Genomic DNA, 22,530 nt, shown 5'->3' with positions numbered 1-22,530 from the left:
GAACTCAACGTAACTCGCCACTATGAAATCGTTTTAGAAAATGGTTTTTTTTGTTCGACAAAATAATTGAAAACAACTTTAACTTCTTTTTACACGTTATGAAATTTTCTCCTAACTCGGTTGGAAGGAATGAAAACTAAGCTTAAACTCGCCAACGCAGAATACTAATACCACAAAACGAACCGCATGTAAAGGCAAGTATCGCGGTAATCAAACCAAACTAAACCCAGATGAAAATTGGATGAAATGTTTTTTTTTGAACCTCAAATTAAAGAATTAATAGGTTACATGAAACAAAAAAACGCTGAAATAATGACACAAATCAAAAGCAGTGATGACAGTGAAAAATAGGATGAGCAAATATTTGAAACAAAACTTGATGGAAATGAATTTGAAAAACATCCAAGTTAGAAAATACTAAAAAGCATGTAAAACAAAACATTAAAACAGACTAAAACCGTGAAAAATTAGTAAAAATGGGTGAATAATAACAACTCATCACTGAAACAAACTCGGTAAAATTAATTAACCAACAAGCAACTATGGAAATGAAAAATTTTCCCGGACCAGTGAAAGTCACTGCAGTCGAATTAATTGCGAAAGGAACCTATTTACTGAACATGTTTCAAGCGGCTGAGCATGATCCAGCCCAGGGCCAAATGGACGTAGAAAGAATGATCGGCCACAAAAAAATACGGCAATAGTCGAAAGTGCAGACAAAATTTTCGTTCGGCCAAAAGCTGCCAAATCTGTTTATACCTACCCGAGAAGCCAGAGAAGAATATATTTAACTTAGCAAACAGTTGCTCTTCCTCGATTCGAACTACCTCGCAACAAAACCAGTATACTCTAGATCTAATGAGACTATAAGATGTAAGAGTATGATTAGGATTACACGAAAAGTTACACGAACGTATCCGGCCGAAAATAAGATAGCGTGACGAACAGACGGTGAACCTTATCCGAAATTACTGAATGAGAAAGCCACCCCGTGTCGAGGTTATGGTTTTATGTTCAGACTTAATAAGTCTGAATCGATCCGTGAAGGGAGCGAAAATTCATAGTCGCCACGCAGGTCAAAGTCTGCAAAGTCTGAACATAAGTCTGCAAAGTCTGAACATAAATCTGCTAAGTCTGAACATAAGTCTGCAAAGTCTGAACATAAGTATGCAAAGCCTGAACTTAAGTATGCAAAGTCTGAATCGATCCGCGTGGGGACAGAAAATTCATAGTCGCCACAGAGGTCGAAGTCTGCAAAGTCTAAACATAAGTCTTTAAAGTCTGAACATAAGTCTGCAAAGTCTCAAAATAAGTCTGCAAAATCTGGACATCGTATTTTCTGGTCCATGCGGTCTGAACATACCACATTCTAGTCCCAATGGTCTGAACATGCTAAATTCTGGTCCACACGGTCTGAACATAAAACCACGACCTCGACCAGGGACCATGGAGTTAAAATCAAAAATTCTACCAATAGAGGCATAATCATTTCAGCTACTAATTTTCAATTACTAACTTCACTATTGAATTTATAAACAAAAAGAGTTGGAGCAATGATATCTAGCCTTGTGCTCTATCTATTTTTTTCAACTCAAATCCCTGTTGGGATCTCAAATTACGTTACTCAAATTGATTCATGCCGTCCAATGGTCGTAATTTTTAGATATTGAAAACATATGTCAGGCTATTTTGTTGTTTTTGGTTTTGCTATCGTACTTATGAATTGTAGCTTATGTTCTGACCAATGAAAAAACAATATATATTAAATTGAAAATTTTGATATAGAAAAAATTGCAAATACTTTTCTACCGATTGTTTCAAAAAAAACTAAAGCTGAATTTGTTTTATATAGCGAAAAAACAAGGTTGATTGGGGAAAAAAACATTAAAATAACGGCCGCCCTGCTGAGGTTGACTCTGGGATCCTTGTTTTGAATTTGAGTAAAAACGCGCAATTTTTTCGTCAACGCAAAAATTCTCGCAAAATACGTTTTTTTTTTGTGAATCACATTTATAAATAAGAAGCTTTAATTTATTACCACTCTCGAGCGTATTCTAACTTAATTAGGTAGCATAAATTATAGGGAAATTCTTTTCTATGCCCATGGCTCATTAGCACTTACTACGCGATATGGCGGAACAAAAGTTCAATTGAAATTTTTGGATGAGAAATTTAAAGAGCAACTTCAAATACACATGCCCAATTCTTCACATAATTTTAATTTTGAAACTATGACGAAATCTTAAGCGCATTATGTGGCATTTGTTTCTTGTTTGTTTCTACAGTTTTTCAGTTTTAGGATCAACGTTTTGTCCATATTTCAGACCGAATTAAAACTCAACTCTTCACAAAAGCATCATTTCCGAACTCTTATAATGAGACCAATTGCCCTAACTTTATGTTACTTGATTATTCTTGCGAAGCATACTAGTTTGTCGAAAGATGCAGAATCTTTAAAATTTAAGGAGGACAAGTTAGTACACAAAATAAAAAGCAAAATGCCGGAATACTTCCCACCAGATGACATTCATAACAACGAAGTGGTATTTTCCCTGGGCTTGAAGCAGATTGTGGAAGTGGACGAAAAGAAGAATTCATGGACAATATCCTTCGAGATTCTAATTCAGTATTTTTCGGAGTCGGCCAAGTGGGACCCAGGGGAATACGGAGGAAACGAGTACATCTTTATCAAAGAACATTCAGTTTGGAGACCAGAGACGGGTAATTTTGATACTTCTTATCTGAACTAAACCAATTATAACCTTATTCAAAATTTCCACGAAAATTCAGAACTTATCAATCTAATACAACTATGATCAATACAAATTATGACAATACAATGACTCACTGGTCAATACAAATTATGACTCACTAGGTTCGACGACCGACTTGAGTAAGTGATTTTTGGCACAATGTTTGCGTTTTCTACTTAATGATCCCTTGTAACTAAACTCGGGATCATTAAGTAGAAAACACAAACATTGTGCCAAAAATCATTTACTCAAGTCGGTCGTCGGACCTAGTGAGTCAAAATTTGTATTGATCAGTATTGAATAAAAAAATTTTGTTTCAAACTATACAAAAGTTTGAAAAGACTTTGCGGATAACCCGTAAATGAATAAGAAAGCAAGACGTAAAATTAAATCAAATGAACACAATGATTGCCAGTTGCTGTAAATGTTGTACAAAATGTATCGTTCACATTTTTTTAAAGCATAAATCGAATTTTTTTTTCATATTTTGCTTAACTTACAGTTAATGTTTTGTAAAAACTGACTGAGCTGTTTGAAAACATGGTAATTATTAGCATGTAAGGAAAATTGAAAATGAACTAGTGTTTCAAAGCAAATTTCATTAGGAAGTTAGAATCACTCGTTCAAAATTAGACTAAAAAGCCAAATTTTCAAACGATTTTTCTCACCATTCACCCAAGACTGAAAAAACTTTGGTACGTTGTTGTTAGTGCAAAATTTGCACTGCAACCAGCTGTTGTTGTTAGGTTCGAGAAATGAATGTTTTTACTGAAGATCTACAAATTTTCCTCGCTTTTTCTGCTTCGACTCCCTGTCGGTCGGCTGAAAAAGGGTTTCTAAAAAAAATACCAAAGGGGGACCCTTTGGATCGGCAGGGGGTCGAATCCCTGAGAAAGAGAGAGAGAGAGAGGAGGGCAAATGGCACCGAATGTTCCAAACATTATAGTTGACTGGTTAAAACTTGAGAAGGATCAAAACTAATGGGGAAATAATAAAAAGTCATTGTAATTCTTTCCTACTTTTATTCATTTTTTGCTGCAGATTTTTTATGTTCAACTACTTGAAAGACATTTTTTTGATGAACTACATAAATAAAAAAAGATAATGGCTAGGAATAATTTAGAAAACTAAAATTTGAGTTGACAGTTAAACCTGTTATTTTGTCATTCGAGAAAAGCGTGTTATTTAGTCTAAAAAACGAACAAAAAAATCATAACCATTTTTCTCCAAGTGAAAAACACTTCCCAATGATAAACTACCAGTAATTTTTTAGTTTGAATGTGTTGACTGACTACTGACAGTTCGTGATTTAAAAGTTCAAATATTGCGGAAAACCGAAATAAAATCTAGAAAAATTTTCAAACGGTGAGATTTTGGTACATTTTTAGTCGTTTCTCATAGCTTCAATTGAATCTCAAAAAATTAATTATGCTTTGAAAAACATTCATTAACCAATTTATGATGAACAATGAAGCTTTGTAAACCTTCAACTTGCTATTGACAGAAATTTTAGCCTAATCAAACTTGATTAAAAAAAAACAATTGTTTTGATAGCTTGAAGTAGATAAAACTTTTTTTAAGCAACTTATTCAAAAGATGCAATAAGGATATATTCGAATAGACTGAAGCAGTTGCGACATATTGCACTATTCAGGCATAGTTATCAAAAGAGGAACTTGAAAGTTTAAGGTTGATTGGTTGATTGGTTCCTGGACGCGGTTATTTTTCAAAAATATTAACTTTTAAAGCAAGCTTTTGAGTATCCTTTTTTTTTGAAGATTTGAAGCTTTTCGAAATCTGTTAAACAGTTGTTGAAATACTGTTCATAAGAAACTGTTTTCATAGATTGAAGCTAATAAAAAAACTGTTTCTTTCACGAAGGCTATTCTTAAGCTGATTTTGAAAAACAAATTATTCATTTCTTGCGAAAAACTTTTAGCTATCAGAGTAATTTGAACTACCTAAAACTGAGCCAAATATGCAACAACAGAAACATTTCTTTTGTTTTGATAGTTTATTTCATTTAGCGAAAAAATCAACCAAAAAAGCAACTATCAAACCAGTCTGAACTGTTGACTTTTGAATTTGTTTGAAGCAATCTATTAGAGCAAAAAAATTTTGAAAAGTTTCAATTTTGATCTTTTGAATTGTGAGAAAAATTGTTCAAAAATTGACGAAACGAATTAAATTATCAAAAACAATTTGAATAATAGCAAAACTTCAGCATATGAATAGCATTAATGATTTGATTCGAAAGGGAAGCAAAAATTGATTTTGTTTAGTTTACCTGTTTTGTTTAAGAGTTGGACCCTATCGGCAAAAAATTTTCAACTTAGCTGACAGCTACTGTCTTCCAATTTGGCGAAATAAGTAAACCATATTGTAAATGGTTTTTCGTGAAGAACGCTTAGAATTTTTGCAAAAGCAGATTTCAATTGAAACGCGTCTGTCCTTGTGCTATGGGGACGCTGATATTTGCTAAACTCTTTTGAAAAAATTACATACAAAAATATAATCACCTTACCTTTTGGAACCAGCTCAAAACAAGTACATAAAATATCCAATTATATTCTTGATAACTATCACTGTAAAAAACTTAGAACTAACCAATCATAATCCATGACTAAAACTTACAATAATTTGTAAGGCTGAAATTATTTATAGTTTCAGCCAGAAAAGAATAAATTTAACTTGATCTTCCTCAATTTTAACCACCTCGCAACAATACCAGTATATGCTAGATCTATCGAGACTAGGAAATATAAGAGTAAGATTAGGATCGGTTTTAGACTAAGAAATTGCAGGAATCTATCCGGCCGAAAATAGATAGTGTGAAGAACAGACGGTGTACCTTATCCGAAATTACTCTAAGAGCAAGCTGCCCCGGACTTAATTCCACTTTTCTTGCGAGATTAATGCAAGTGTTGCAGGCATTTACAAGGAGAAGCAAGATGTTTAGCATGCTAGATGACATGGTTGACAGTGCTTACAGGGGGTTTTGACTGGGTTTTTGGAAAAGTTCTACTACTTTCGAGTAGTTACTTAGTGAAATATCCACTAATTAATGCTGACATGTTATTTTCTAGCGCCAACGGAAACCTGTTGAATTTGCCAGAATGCACAACAAACATATGTTCGGTGTGCATTGAAAGTTTGGAACAATTTTACAAGAGATATTTTGAAATCAGCGGTTAGCGTAACTAAACAAGTCTAAAGAAGTTATCAATTGTCAGATCCGAATCTCTGCTCAAAATGCTGATCTTATTCATCATCGGTCAATTTCTACAGTTATCGAGCAAAACTGCTTAGAGAATTCAGCAGTGTTGATCACAACACTGCTTTACAACCTCGATTGTGAAGCCACCAATTTTTTTGAAAAAAGAAATTAAAACTTCGTGTTTTGCTGGTTTGGTTTATGCGTTGTGTGCCAGTTAAAGACAGAATTTCGTTGAATGTGATAAATTATCATATCTTGTTATCTACGCATGATTTTTAAATTTTTGCAGAAATTTTGCTTTCATGTGATCTAGTGTCTCTGGGCTTAGGATAATTAAGGAAACTAACGATTCTACTGAATGAAGAAAAAATGAACAATTTTTGGTTCCATACATCTGATTAAGAGCAAAGTCAAATACCGCAAAGTAGGGGATAAATTTTTCAGCAGATTGCTAATTTTGGCAGTTAAAATATTCTTTTTTTTGGAATAAATAATTTTTCTTGCGAAACTTCAAAAATGTTGGCTAAAATTTAACTCCAATGCAAAAAATGTAGGTTTGAAAATTGTCTCAGAACAACAAAAGGATTTTTTTTTTCAATTTTTAAAAACATTATATCCCAAACCCGCTACGTTAAGTGAAAACTGATAAAATTTGCGTCTGGTAAAGTAATATAAGGATCAACTTGCTTGCCTAAGCGCATTATGGAAAATTAAATTCTCGCTTACGAGTAGTTAAATAAGTAATCATCCCGTCAAATAGGGCTTCCCACATTTTGACATTTTGAAAAAAAGCTTCTTTTTGGCGCACAGAATAGTGTTCATGTTCAAACATGTTCATAGTTGTTCATCGGAGACTAAAATGAAGCCGCAAAACAAAAAATTCAAGGTGGTTGAATGTCACGATTTGTTTGTATCAAACAAAAAAAGTGCGATCAAAAATTTCCAGCTAAGTGATTTTTTAAAGCAAAAAATCGACTCGGAAAAAGTCAAACTTGTGAGAATGCTAGCTTGTTCTGACTCAGCAAGAAAATGTAAGTGAAGAAAGTGAACTGAAACAATTATTTTTTAAAATTTCAAAGTAACTTTTTAACAACAAAAAGCATCAGTTTCTCACACATGAATTTCAAGTTTAACCTATTGAAAGTGACGGGTTGTCTTTGCTTTTCAGCAGCTGCAAAATGAGATTATAGATTGATGATATAGAAAACCTGCAGCTATAAAGCGGGCTTGTATTGTGAATCCGAAAGTTTATGTTGCTCATTTTGACTTCTAAGTGGCTCGGCGTTGTCTCCATTTGCCTCACTGTCTATGTATGGATTGTTGAAATTTTGTTTCTCCTGAACATGCGTTTCCCAGTCAACTACATCATATCCATCACTGTTGATTGACGCTATCTGCCAAACTCCTTGATCAGAAGAACGAAACTGACTTAACATTCAATGTCCCTTGAAGATGATTCTGACCGGCTGGAGTCATCATAGCTACACGCAGATGTGTCTTCGAAATGCAAGTCATCGACTGATTGGTCTTCACGAAGAGTTGTCTTCACTGTTCTGTTCATTACCTTAGCATTTTGTTTGATTTTTGAGTTTTCGCAATCTTTGTAAGCAATTGAGTAGGCCTTGGGTTTCAAAAAAACAGTTTCCATTACAATGCACCGATTCAACTCGTTGAGAGTTTTAGTGGTACCTTTTGATTCGATTCATCATATAGAAAATGGTTTGTTGCTTTGTTTTCTTTTAAATCCAGTAAATCCCTGTAAACATCTTGAGATTTGATCTCATAGAACAACGAGTCTGTGTCCTTGTAGAGTGTTTTTAGTGTTAATATCTATGTAGATCGCCATGAAATTCGACTGATTGAATTGAAGTACTTTTCTGATCATCAAGAACTTCAGCAATTCAATAGTGACAAACATAACTTTCTTTGTCAAAAAGGGTCTCCGTTAGTTTTTTTTGTATGTTTCGTATTTGAGTTTAGCTTTTGTTGATACGAAGATAAGAAATCATTATCAAGTGACATTGAATCCGACGCCAGGGGGAAAACACTATGAGGATCATGCAGGTTTAGGGGATAGTGCATATCAACCATGACAAAATAACCCTCCTTGCTCTCATCCGATGTCACCAAAATGTCTTCAAGTGACTTTTCAACCCATTTGAAATTACCGGTAGGCATTTTCTTGGTCATTGAACCTCGTAAAGATTCACGGCATCCAGAAACAAGCCATATCTGGAGGGTTTTGTTGAATCGTATTCGGCTAAATAGGGGTTGTTTCATTTCATGTATAATTTCTGACCTATATCGTTAGGTCCTCTTTGAATTTCTTTTTCGCAAAACAGAAGCATATCGATATCGGTATGCAAGTCAAGCTCTGCTTTTGTTGTTTTACGCATTGCATCCCATGATGTTTTAGGAGCGCTGTAGTAATGTGTTGGGTCAAGTTCAAATGTGTTCCAGAACAAAGTGCGGAATTTTTCAAACACATCGGCGAGGAGTATTTTATCACACTTCTGATCGAAATCGTGACAGTCACCGATGTTTTCACATTCGAATGGATTCCAAATTTTTTTTGCCATCTGAACATCTTCTTTGCTGACATCATTTTTTCCAGAAAGCGTATTAGTCGAATTTGGTCCAAAACTAGGCATTTTCTCTTCGTTGAACTTTTCAAGCGAAACAATGTAGTAATATGGGTATATTCCTTTTTGTTTTAGTAGTAAGTTTTGGTTTTTTCTGGGAACTGTTGTCTCAGAATACTGAAGCAAGCATCAGTTAGTGACCTAGAAAGGCTATCCAAAAATTCCGGAAGGAACCTAAAGCTATCAAGAAATCTCATCTCTTCATATTTTGTTCTCAAGTTTCTTCTTTTGTCATATAGTCACCCACCGGCACATGATTGCTGAAAGATAAGTAGTTATCATCGGTACAATGCACAACTGTCAATTTCTCTTTTTCTTGAGAAAAACCGCCAAATCCAGAACCAAAAGAGCAAGGCGTTTTCTTTTTAATCCTTGTTGTCGCTTTTTTCTCAGGGTTAGGTTTACAACCATAATGCTTTGTACAAATCGCTTCTGAATCAGCGTATATGACATAAGAGTTCATACTTGATTTACGCCAATTTTGGAATCGGATTTTACTTCCGTTAGAGGGAATTTTAATTGAAACCGCATCATGTTCACCACATAGTGTCGAATGAGCGTACAGAAGTTTGTCTGAACTAAAACCATGAAGGCAACGCACGCAAAAGTTTTTTCGGTTTGTACACTTTTCAATTTGTCTCGTCATAAAAGCATTAAAAAATGTAAAAAAAAACAGTAATGAAAAAGTACTCAATCGGATAAAAGAAGCAAATTGATTGTTTCAAAGAAAGTTTTTGACAAAAAAAGCGGCGTTAATTGATCATTTTCTAACCTGAAATATTTATGGATAGTTTGTTGATCTTCTCAAAAGGAGGATCAAAAAGAGGAACATCACGTATTGCCATTGGGAATTCAAGCGGGTACAACAGTTGTTTTGATAAATTGAAGGCTTCTGTTGATTATGGATAAACTCCGGGTTCGAAACCGCCAATATTGAGACAAGAAAGCATAGTTCATCTGTAATTTTGATGTTTAAAAGGAATTTGTTGTCTTTAAACATAACAGGTGTTGCAAGGTAACTGTTTCCTCTAATCGGCTTGTACAGGTTGATGTTAAAATCCACATGTTCGAGAGAGCTGACAAAAAATCCATTTCCGCTGCTGCAGAAAGTTTGAAGCGAGCTAACCATTTGATGAACCAGTGAGTAGAAGTCACCGTCATCTAACTCAGTTATGATAGCTTTGCATGGTAACAAACTAAAAAACTTTAGTTTCTTCTATTGACCTAATGAGATCAGGGAATGCTGAAAACTGGAGTTGGATTGATCGAAGCTGTGATAGCTTCTTTTTAATGAAAGATTCAATGTCGGCCTTCTGTTCTTCCATTAAGGAGAGTAGATCCAATTGATCCCGAAATTTCAATTTATACAAGTGAAAAAAGTTCTTGGCAGTATGCTGCTCGGCAGTAACTAAACAAGTCCAAAGAAGTTATCAAATGTCAGATCTGAATCTCTGCTTAAAATGCTGATCTTATTCATCATTGGTGATTTTCTACAGTTTTGTTGGTTTGGTTTATGCGTTGTGTGCCAGTTAAAGACAGAATTTTGTTAAATGTGATGAAGTATCATATCTTGTTATCGACGCATGGTTTTACAATTTAGATTTTCTGCAGAAATTTAGCTTTCATGTGATCTAGTGTCTCTGGGCTTAGGATAATTAAGGAAACTAATGATTCAACTGAATGAAGAAAAAATTAAGAGCAAAATCAAATACCGCAAATACATGTTGGCTAAAACTTAACTCCAATGCAAACAATTTAGGTTAGAAATTTGTCTCAGAACGAAAAAAGGATTTTTTTTTTCAATTTTTAAAAACATTATATCCCACACCCGCTACGTTAAGTGAAAACTGATAAAATTTGCGTCTGGTAAAGTAATATAAGGTTCAATTGGCTTGCCTAAGCGCATTATGGAAAATTAAATTCTCGCTTACGAGTAGGTAAATAAGTAATCATCCCGTCAAATAGGGCTTCCCACATTTTGACATTTTGAAAAAAAGCTTCTTTTTGGCGCACAGAAAAGTGCTCATGTTCAGACATGTTCATAGTTGTTCATCGGAGTCTAAAACGAAGCCGCAAAACAAAAAATTCAAAGTGGTTGAATGTCACGATTTGTTTGCATACAACCCCCCCCCCCAATAAAAAATGCGATCAAAAAGTTCCAGCTAGGTGTTTTTTAAAGCAAAAAATCAACCCAGAAAAATTCAAACTTGTGAGAATGCTAGCTTGTTCCGACTCAGCAAGAAAATATAAGTGAAGAAAGTGAACTGAAACAACTTTTTTTAAAATTTCAAAGTAATTTTTTAACAAAAAAAAGTACCAGTTTCTCACACATGAATTTCAAGTTTAACCTATTGAAAGTGACGGGTTGTCTTTGCTTTTCAGCAGCTGCAAAATGAGATTATAGATCGATGATATAGGAAACCTGCAGCTCTTAAGCGAGTTTGCATTGTCAACCCGAAAATTTATGTTGCTCATTTTGACTTGAAACGTTTTCTAAGGGGCTCGGCGTTGTCTCCTTTTGCCTCACTGTCTATGTATAGATTATTGAAGTTTTGTTACTCCTGAACATGCGTTTCCCAGTCAACTATATCATCTTCATCACTGTTGATTGACGCTATCTGCCAAAATCCTTGATCAGAAGAACGAAACTGACTTAACATTCAATGTCATTTGAAGATGATTCTGACCGGCTGGAGTCATCATAGCTACACGCAGATGTGTCTTCGAAATGCAAGTCATCGACTGATTGGTCTTCACGAAGAGTTGTCTTCACTGTTCTGTTCATTACCTTAGCATTTTGTTTGATTTTTGAGTTTTCGCAACCTTTGTAAGCAATTGAGTAGGCCTTGGGTTTCAAAAAAAAAACAGTTTCCATTACAATGCACCCATTCAACTCGTTGAGAGTTTTAATGGTACCTTTTGATTCGATTCATCAAATAGAAAATGGTTTGTTGCTTTGTTTTCTTTTAATTCCAGTAAATCCCTGTAAACATCTTGAGTTTTGATCTCATAGAACAACGAGTCTGTGTCCTTGTAGAGTGTTTTTATTGTTAAGGTCTATGTAGACCGCCTTGAAGTTCGACTGATCGAATTGAAGTACTTTTCTGATCATTGAGACTTCCAGTCCTTGCTGAATCAAGAACTTCAGCAATTCAATAGTGACAAACATAACTTTCTTTTGTGAAAAAGGGTCACCGTTAGTTTTTTGGTAAGTTCCTTTTTTGGGTTTAGCTTTTGTTGATACGAAGATATGAACTCATTATTAATTGACATTTTTTTCTGACGCCAGGGGGAAATCACTATGAGGATCATGCAGGTTTAGGGGATAGTGCAAATCAACCATGACAAAAAACCCTCCTTGCTCTCATCCGATGCCACCAAAATGTCTTCAAGTGACTTTTCAACCCATTTGAATATACCGGTGGGCATTTTTTTTGTCTTTGAACCTCCGTAAAGATTCACGACATCCAGAAACAAGCCATATCTGGAGGGTTTTGTTGAATCGCGGTCGGCTAAACAGGGGTTGTTTCGTTTCATTTTTAATTACTCACCTATACCGTTAAGTCCTCCTCTAATCTCTTTTTCGCAAAACAGAAGCATATATATCGATATCGGTAAGCAATTCAAGCTCTGCTTTTGTTGTTTTACGCATTGCATCCCACGATATGTTAGCCATATGTTAGGAGCGCTGTAGTATTGTGTTGGGTCAAGTTCCAATGTGTTCCTGAACAAAGTGCGGATTTTTTCAAACACATCGGCGAGGTGTATTTTATCACACTTCTGATAAAAGTCGTGACAGTCACCGATGTTTTCACATTCGAACTCATTTCAAATTTTTTGTGTTGTCTGAACATCTTCTTTGCTGACATCAATTTTTCCAGAAAGCGTATTAGTCGAATTTGGTCCAAAACTAGGCAGTTTCTCTTCGTTGAACTTTTCAAGCGAATCAATATAGGAATATGGGTATATTCTTTTTTGTTTTAGTAGTAAGTTTTGGTTTATTCTGGGAACTATTTTCTCAGAATACTGAAGCAAGCATCAGTTAGTAACCTAGAAAGGCTATCAAAAGTTTCTGGAAGGAACCTAAAGCTATCAAGAAATCTCAACTCTTCATATTTTGTTCTCAAGTTTCTTCTTTTGTCATATAGTCACCCACCAGCACATGATAGCTGAAAGATAAGTAGTTCTAATCGTTACAATGCACAACTGTCAATTTCTCCTTTTCTTTCAAGTTGGGGTTCTTGATTAAGTGATGAGAATCATAACGACTCAAGTTGTGAAATAATGGGAGTGAATGGTTGAGTGCGCACTTTCAAGTTGCATGAATTATGTGCTACTCCGAGGATGCACCCGGTTGTATGATCAAGTTAATTTGTCTTCAACTAATTTGTCTTCAGCTAGCAGTTCGTGACCATTGACGCAACTTTTTGAATCAAGAAGTAATTGCTTTTGTTTTCTATTTTAAATGACTATTTTTGTAAATTTTTGCTTCGAACTAGGTATTCAGTAGCTTTTCTGCGTATATAAGCGAAAAAGTTTTCATTACAGTTTATACCACGAGAAGACTCATATACGGACTTTCCAGTTGTTCTATCAACAAGTAGAGAACCAAAAGAGCAAGGCGTTTTCTTTTTAATCCATGTTGTTGCTTTTTTTGGACAAATCGCTTCTGTATCAGCGTAGATGACATAAGAGCTCATACTTGATTTACGCCAATTTTGGAATCGGATTTTACTTCCGTTAGAGGGCATTTTAATTGAAACCGCATCATGTTCACCACATAGTGTCGAATGAGCGTAGAGAAGTTTTTCTGATCTAAAACCATGAAGGCAACCCACGCAGAAGTTTTTTTCGGTTTGTACACTTTTCAAACTGTCTCGTCATAAAAGCATTAAAATTTGTAAAAAGACAGTAATGAAAAATTTCTCAATCGGAAAAAAGAAGCAAATTGATTGTTTCAAACAAAGTTTTCGACAAACAAAAAGGCGTTTATTGATGATTTTCTAATTAAAAACATTGACGAATTGTAAGTTGATTTTCTCAAATTGAGGAACATCACGTATTGCGATTGGGAAATCGAAATCTTCAAATTCAAGCTGGTCCAACAGTTTTTTTGATTAATTGAAGGCTTCTTTTGATTATTGATAAGCTTCGGGCTCAAAACCGCCAATATTGAGTCAACAAAGCATAGCTGATCTGTATTTTTGATGTTTAAAAGTAAATTGTTGTCTTTAAACATAACAGGAATTGCAAGGTAACTGTTTCCTCTAATCGGCTTGTACAGGTTGATGTTAAAATCCTGATGTTCGAGTGAGTTTACAAAAAATCCAGTTCCACTCCTGCAGAAACTTTGAAGCGTGCTAACAATTGATCAACCAGTGAGTAGAAGTCATCGTCATCTAACTCGGTTATGATAGCTTTGCCATTGCTACTTGCATAGTAAGAAACTAAGAAACTTTAGTTTTTTTTCTATTGGCTTAATAAGATCAGCGAATGCTGAAAACTGGAGTTTAATTGGTCCAAGTTCAAGTTGTGATAGTTTCTTTCTAAGGAAAGATTGAATGTCGGCCTTGTATTCTTCCATTAAGGAGAGTAGATCCAATTGATCCCGAAATTTCAGTTTATACGAGTGAAAAAAGTTCTTGGCAGTATGCTGCTCGGTAGTAAACTTTAGCTCTGCTGATTGAGGAGCAGAACCAAGTTTGCGTTTATCATGGAGTTATGGGTCATGGTCTTGACTTTCGCTAATGTTTCCAAAAATGATATTACAGCAAACACATTTTTTTCTGGTTTTTTTTAGTTATGAACTTCTCTGAGATGCCGAAGAACAGTGTCACCTCTCAGTAAATATACATTGTTTGATACACCTGTAAGTTTACGAATATCAAAACTAATAGAGATTTGTATGAATTGCAACTTTGAAATGAAGAATGAGAGAAAACAAAAAACTTTGCTTGATACATATAGTTTCAAGCTAAAGTTTCTAGAATGTTCCAGAAATTTTCTGATTTTTTTTTCAGCTTGAGTTTTAGTAATTGTTTTAGATATATTTTCACTTGAAACAAGCAAACTTAAATACACACAGACATAAACATATACAAAAACATAAATACATACATACATATATACATACATACATATCTACCTACATACAAAGATACCTACTATCATACACACATACTTACAAATATACGACATAAAAACATACACACATGCTTATATAAACATATCAATAAAAAAATACATACATAAATATACAAACATTAAAACATACATACATACATACATACATACATACATACATACATACATAAATTTTATGACATGGAAATGAAATGAAAGGTAATTATGAGAAAGAATACAATCAATCAGCTAATTTTTTTTTTTAAATAGATTTGTTTTTAAATTTGTCTGACCTGTTTAAAATAACTGTATGTTTTAACAAAATCAAAGCTAATGAGGATTGGTGTGAATTGCAAAATTGAAGTCAATAAAAGTAGAAAACAAAATTTTTGTTTGACATACGTAGTTTCAAGTTAAAAGTTCTAGAAGGTTCCAGAAACTTTTGGTTTTTTTCTTTCATCTTAAATTTTAGTTATAGTTTTAAATTTATTTTCCTTGATACATGCAAGCTTACATACATACAATCGTAAGCACATACATAAAAACATATATACAAACAAACGTACATCCATACATATAAGCTTACAAACATACAAACATATGTATATACAGAAAAAAAATTCAATCGTTCATACATGTATACACACAAAACATACATACATAAAAAAATACCTACATACATATACATGCATTAAAACTTACATACATGCATACATAGATACATACATGAATGCATACATACATACATACATACATACATACATACATAGATAGATACATACATACATACATACATACATACATACACACACAAATACATATATGAATACATGCATACAAACATACATACATACATTTATACATAAGTACACACACACACACACACACACACACACACACACCCACACTAACATACCCACAAAAACTATATCAAAACATATATGCTTACTTACATACGTTGAAACATACATACCTACATGCTTAGATACTTCGATTCAAAGATAATATATTACATACATATATATTCATACATACTTACATATATTAAAAAAACACAAAAATTCAAAAAGAGACAGATAAAGAAGTTACATGTTTTTGTTATTTCAAAGCAAAACAATAACCTAAGTTGCCAACAATAGCAAAAAAATTGTATTTCGAAAACCAGGCAATTTAGTTACAAAAACAAATTAAAACAAATTGGAGACTTATGTCAAAAGCAAAACTTATATTGTAATGAGTTGAAAAACTTAGTCAACCCTTCAGTTTTATGGAAAACATGTTCAAACTCCTTCCCACAATTGAGTCTTTTTTGAAAACATCTGATGTGCAATTTACTTAGCAAAAATTTTTTGACCTGTCAATTTACTCTAGAATCAAATTTGAGTAAACAAGAGCGAAGCGAAGCTTTGTATCACTTGCTAAACAAATGAAAAAAGAAAGGTAAGTTAGTCGAAATATACTATGATGAGATCTGTTTAAAAATGAAGGAAACAAACAATATCGTACTGCATCCAAAGTTACTTCCTAAAAAATGTTTGAATTTTTTATTATTCGAAAAAAAGAATTTGAATTTCGAAAAACACATTTTTTTACCAGGTGAAAGCTTTTTGAAATTTGCGACTAAACTAATTTTCACTTTTTAAGAAAAGATCAGCTGAGTAGCCATTAATTATCAGCATGATATGATTAAACTAATTCAGATATACCATCAGCACAATAACTTCTTGAAATCATCAAAAGAGTCAATCTCCACTTTTTCTCGTTTTTTAATCAAATTCATTGGTAGTTATCTCGTTAGGATGTTAACAATTTAATTTTTTAACAACTAAAAAGTATTACCAGCAAATTTTTGAAACAATTGTTTTCAAAAATTCTTCATTTTTCAAAACGAAAAAAAGTCCAGTTTTTTAGAAAATTGATTCAAAGCATTTTCATTTTTCCGCAAGGAAATCAGAAAATTAAAACTCATTTTCGACAAAACGAAGTTATTATAGTTTTTCTGATTATAGCATATCTGATGATCAATATTGGAGTTTGTCTTCCTTCCAACAGAAAAAAAAAACAAACCGTTTTTGTCACACAGGTGAAACCGTCAAGAAAAAAAAACATTCAAGAAACCCAACAAACAGCGTAAATTGTTTTACTAAATTAAACAGACGGTTTTTAAGCCGACAATGCGTAAGTAGACGCTCATGGAATCAAAAACAAAAAAAACACAAAAAAGGTTTACCATAAAAATGTTGAGCAATTAAGTCTTGAAGCTTTGAATTTTTACAACAAAAACTGCCTGACTTTTTTTAATCAACAGTTTTTCATCCTTAGAGCGACACAAATTAAGGTAACTAAACCAATAAACATAATCTGAAAACATTTAGTTCGAATGAAGCTTTCAACAAAAAAAATTGAAAAACATACTTAACAGAATCAGGGCTATTTAAATTATAATTTACAAGAAAAAAGAATAATAAAAAAAAATTGCATCTACGATAAAAACTTCTGACCACACAAAAGTCCCTCAACGCGGCACTTCAGCCAAGAAAGCGTAAGCAGACATTGTTCTTCCACAGCTAATTAACAAAAGTCGAACGGCGAAAGATAAAATTTGAAATTGAAAACTTTCTAATATCTACTAAGTTAAAACAAGTACAAACCAAGAAAAACCAAAGTTTGTTCGATGAAATTTATATCAAATTTAGCTCAAAATAAAACTACACAAACCGTAACATGAGCTTTGAATAGGTTTTGAAAAATAAAATTTAAAACGTTGAAGATTGAGTCATGAAGTTCATACAAAGGAAAAAGAACTACCATGAAATTCAATGAACTAAAACGATTGCATGAAAAAAATTCGAAAAGTGTTTTTTCAAACAATGGATTTTTGTCAGAGGGAACTTTTCAACCTCTGGAAGCGCATGAAAGACATCTTTTCCATTACTAAAAACTTTTAACTTTTTTTGACATTTCACTTTTTTTCTGTTTGTCCTCAGACATTTCGGCAAGAAGTTTTCACAAAGAAGGCCAAACTGTGTTTTAACTGGCTACAGTAAAAAATGCCATATAGAGATTCACAATTTCAATATACACAATTTTTACAAAAAAAAATTATAGCCAACAGACGAATGGAAATAATCAAAACCGTTAAAAAAAAACAGATAGAAAACACTAACTTGAAACAATTTCAAACTCAATAAAAATACAAATGCTCTTGAGGCACTATGAATTTCGAAAGCATTTAAAAAATCACACCTTTTTAGTTTAATGACTGAAACTGAGAGAACTAAATTTAATCAAAAATGTAATTGTTTGTTCCGCCGAAAACAGTATCCGTTTTTGCAAATAAAACTCGATCACGTTTGTTATAACTTTTACGCTTTCAGCGTCAGAAGGCCCAATAATAGAGTCAGAAGGCCTAAAGGCATTAGAGAGTACAATTAAAGTGTATGAATGCACATGTGTAGAAAGTAATACATTCCCAAATTTTTTTCCAGAAAAATAATCATGACCCATACATGAATATAAATTACGCTATTCGACCCATAAATATTCAGAGGAGAGGCAAAGTTGGTTTGACTTTGCTGCATTATATGAATTTATCTATATTTCTTTCCATATATAGCAGCCGCCATTTCAAACGTTTCCTAAGTTTTCAAAGAAAAAATATACTCCTCGTTTTCTGGTTGATAGTTTTCTGCAGAAGCTACTGTGGTCTGAGATTTTCCGGATTACTAATAGATAGCAGGATATTAAGCGTATATTAAGACAATCCTTTTGAAATCGTCTGCATGCATCCAATAACCTGCCAGTACGTGAGAACAAACCGTAAGGGCTGTGAAAATTAACTAACGAGACAAGGTTTTAAGACTTTGACTGGATGAAAAAGAGATGGAGGTCAAATTTTTCTTCGAAGTTCTAGGTTGAAAAAAAATGATACAACTGTAACGATGAAAACCTTGTTGTTTGTATTGGATGATGTTCATAAACAATTTTTAAGTTATTAGGAGTCATTTACGGAGAGGTAACCTCGGAGCGATAAAACATATTACGACCCGTGTAAACAAAATTGATGTCTCAAAATAAAACGCTTCATGTCCATGTTTTAGAATTTTTGATCGAACCATCCGCAGTGACACCCAAAGCGAAAGAACATATATACGCGCTTAAATCTACGCCTCAAAAAATATATCCCTTGAAACCATAATTCCCTTGAGAACTGCATCTTCCACAAAAAAAATTGATTTAATTTATACAATTATCCGCCAAAAAATGTATCCATTTTTCAAATAAAACTCGATCACGTTTTTAATATTGTTTACGCTTTCAGAGTCAAAAAGCCCAACAAGTGCATATATACCTAAAGGCATTCGAGAGTACATTAAAGTGTATGAATGCACATGTGTAGAAAGTTAAACATTCCAAGATTTTTTGCAGAAAAATAATCATGACCTTTACAAGAATATAAATTACGTTATTCGACAATTACGTTATTCGACCCATAAATATTCAGAAGAGAGATTAAAATTGGTCTGACTTTGATGCATTACATGAATTCATCTATATTTAATTCCATATATAGCAGCCACCATTTCAAACTTTTCCTGAGTTTTCAAAGAAAAGATATACTCCTCGTTTTCTGGTTGATACTTTTCTGCAGAGGCTACTGCGGTCTGAGATTTTCCGGGTTATTAATAGAAAGCAAGAGATTAAGCGTATGATAAGACAATCCTTTTGAAATCGTCTGCATGCATCCGATAACCTGCCATGGCAGTGATAATACGCGAGAACAAACCGTAAGTGCTGTGAAAATTAACTACCGAGACAAGGTTTTAAATCTTTGACTGGATAAAAAAGAGATGGAGGTCGAAATTTTCTTCGAAGTTCTTAGTTGAAAAAAAAATGATACAACTATAACGACAAAAACCTTGTTTTTTGTATTGAATAAGGTTCATAAAATTTTTTAAAACTATTAGTAGTCATTTACGGAGAGGTAATCTCGGAGCGACAAAAAATATTACGGCCCGTGTAAGAAAAATTGATGTCTTAAACAATACCGTCCATGTCCAAGTCTTAGAATTTTTGTTCGACTCATCCGCATTGACACCCAAAGCAAAAAAAACATAAAAACGCCCCCAAAACTACGCCTCAAAAATTATATCCCTTGAAACCATAAATCCCTTGAAAACTGCATCCTCTCAAAAAAAATCGACCCATTTTATATAAGATATGCATAAGCCGTTTATTCGAAGAGCAAAAAAAAACAGAAGTTAAAAGATAATCTTCAAAATCAGATCATTCTTTGTACATTTTGCGACATATAGATTTTTCAAAAGTTCAAAACCAAATCAGGTAATATGAACAGCTTTTGAGAAGAAAACGGAAGCTGATTAAAAGGATGATAAGACGCAAACCAAAAAGAAACTGACAGATAATTTTTCAAGAAGTTTGAATGAGAAAATAATTACCGCTAAAACGAGGTCCACTTACTTACTACCTAAACCAACAGATGGTAGTATTAACAATTATTCAACATAATTCATAAGTTTGCCATACCCATCAAACTGGTCGTTCTTTGACTAACTCGCCTATGGGAAAAATACTATTTGCCGGTTACATCACTTTTGGTGGTCGCAAAGTAAAAAACGTTCACTAAAATAGTTCACGTTTTTTTTTCCCTTTTATTTACCTTTCAGTTTTATCACTTTTGTCTTAATTGATTGGTTTTTTAGGAAACTCAATAAACTCTAAGTTTTTTAAGCATACAACCAAGAGTAAATTAGAAAAGAGTCAAAGAACGCAATGAAACAAAAAAATTGAAATGGAATATATAGATTCAAACCTTTTTCTTTGACTTATGACTTATGACTTTGACTTTTTGTGAACTTAACTAATTTAATTTTCATTATTTTTTCCTAATTTTGACAGAAAGAAGCAACGGAATTCAAAAAAAAAACTAAATTATTCGAATAAGAAAATACAACAGAAATAAAAATGGAAAAAAAAATTTTTTTGTTTTTTTTTCTCGAAAATCAATCCACCAAACGCTATGCAAAGTTCGAAGTGATATAATTTCCTCAAAAATTTTCAATTTACCTGCCTCAATTCATTTTGGAACGACTTCTTACACGGACTAAATCTCTTCTTACAGGTTTATAAGGCATAATCTATTGCACCATTAGATGTCACAAGTTGGCCAAATCTTCAAATCCTCTATAACTTTACAAGGGTCAGAGAAAAAAGATCCGTAAAAAAGATCAAAATTTTTACCCAAAAAAGGATCAATTTGGTCAAGCATAACAACGCCAAAACTACCGACTCGAATACTGATAAACTGTATCAAGAAGGTGAGCCTCACAACACTCGTACAATATACATCAAACATTGTTTACCGTACATGAGAACAATACTTTTCGACTGATACATTAGAAATTTCCGTCGTAAAATGCAAGTTAAACTTGGCGTTTGTCTGGAGAAAAGAAGCCCTCACAAGCACAGGTTAAATATCTTCTGTAACTTTAGCACAAGTCAACAAAACTTTTCGAATTATATATAAAACTTCCGTCAATCTTTGCTAGTAAAAAAAGCAAAATTTGTCAGAAAAAAACAATCTGAGCGCAAATATCAATATTCCTCTACTTTCTTTGAAGGTTTGTTTAAAAACCATAAATTATTTACGATAGCAAACATCGAATGTAGAAATTTGAATCGAACAAAAATAATTAAGACCATTTTGCTTTATTTAAAACAGTTTGGTACGATTTTGTTGTATGGAATAACTCAACACTCAGGAAAACCTCGCCTCATGTTTTATGATTATAAAAAAAAACCTACACAGTGTGCATAAAATAGTTCAGAGCTTAGCCAATTTGCCAATTTTCCGAACCCTAGATTTTCACAAAAAAATGAAGTCTCGATATTTTTTTCACACTCCAACTCAAGGAGTTAAATCTTTCAATGTTATAAAAAGATTTTTTGTTAAATCTCTGATTTTAGGTGCGCAACTTCTAATAAAAAAAACATTCAAGGGACAAATTATTTGCTTTTAGGGAATAATAAACTAGGCAACAATTTTTACTTTCCAAAGTTCTTTTTTTTTAGGTGGATTAAATAAATACGGGTAAATTGAAGGAAACATATCCCACATTAATTGCACCCTAATTTAACCATTCTCAAACCACCAGACAAAAAACTAAAAAATAAATAAACACAGGTCAATTGATTTTTTACAATCCAGCTGAAGACAACAAAAAACTTTGGATGCTTAAGAAACATTTCCAATTGAATAGCCGAAATTGCTCTGAACAAAGAAACACTTTTCCGAAAACAATTAATCTGTACATTTAGTCCAAAGTCTTAAATAAAGGTCTCCGCGTTTGTTTTTCAAATGAAACACAGATGCGCTTATGGTTTCCTTAAAAATTAGCGAGAAAACGGCAGAAAACAGCTCTAAAAAGATAAATGAAAAAAGTAGAAAAAAAACTCAACTTAGTAAAACTTTACCTACGCGACGGAGTCGAACTATCAACCTTGGGATTTTGAAAATCAGCGTTTCATAAAGAAATTTAATTTCGCAAATTACCATTTTGAAAATAAATAAACACAGGTCAATTGATTTTTTACAATCCAGCTGAAGACAACAAAAAACTTTGGATGCTTAAGAAACATTTCCAATTGAATAGCCGAAATTGCTCTGAACAAAGAAACACTACTCCGAAAACAATTAATCTGTACATTTAGTCCAAAGTCTTAAATAAAGGTCTCCGCGTTTGTTTTTCAAATGAAACACAGAGGCGCTTATGGT

The 22,530-nt window shown here is 33.2% G+C and overlaps 1 protein-coding gene across 1 annotated transcript in view; it reads left to right on the top strand.

Moving 5' to 3' along the window:
- Positions 1-2,285: 2,285 nt before the first annotated feature.
- Positions 2,286-22,530, top strand: part of LOC134844586 (neuronal acetylcholine receptor subunit alpha-5-like) — a gene marked incomplete at its 5' end in the record, with an annotated part of 44,217 nt that continues 23,972 nt past the window's right edge. Inside the window, 1 exon segment of the mRNA XM_063861332.1 lies at positions 2,286-2,721. Coding sequence (XP_063717402.1) covers positions 2,376-2,721 — 346 coding nt within the window.

Source organism: Symsagittifera roscoffensis, chromosome 4 (genome assembly GCF_963678635.1).
Source record: "Symsagittifera roscoffensis chromosome 4, txSymRosc1.1, whole genome shotgun sequence".
In the NCBI taxonomy this organism is placed as follows: Eukaryota; Metazoa; Xenacoelomorpha; order Acoela; family Convolutidae; genus Symsagittifera; species Symsagittifera roscoffensis.
Note: the sequence above shows the minus strand (reverse complement) of the source record. Positions and strands in the feature narration are given on the sequence as shown.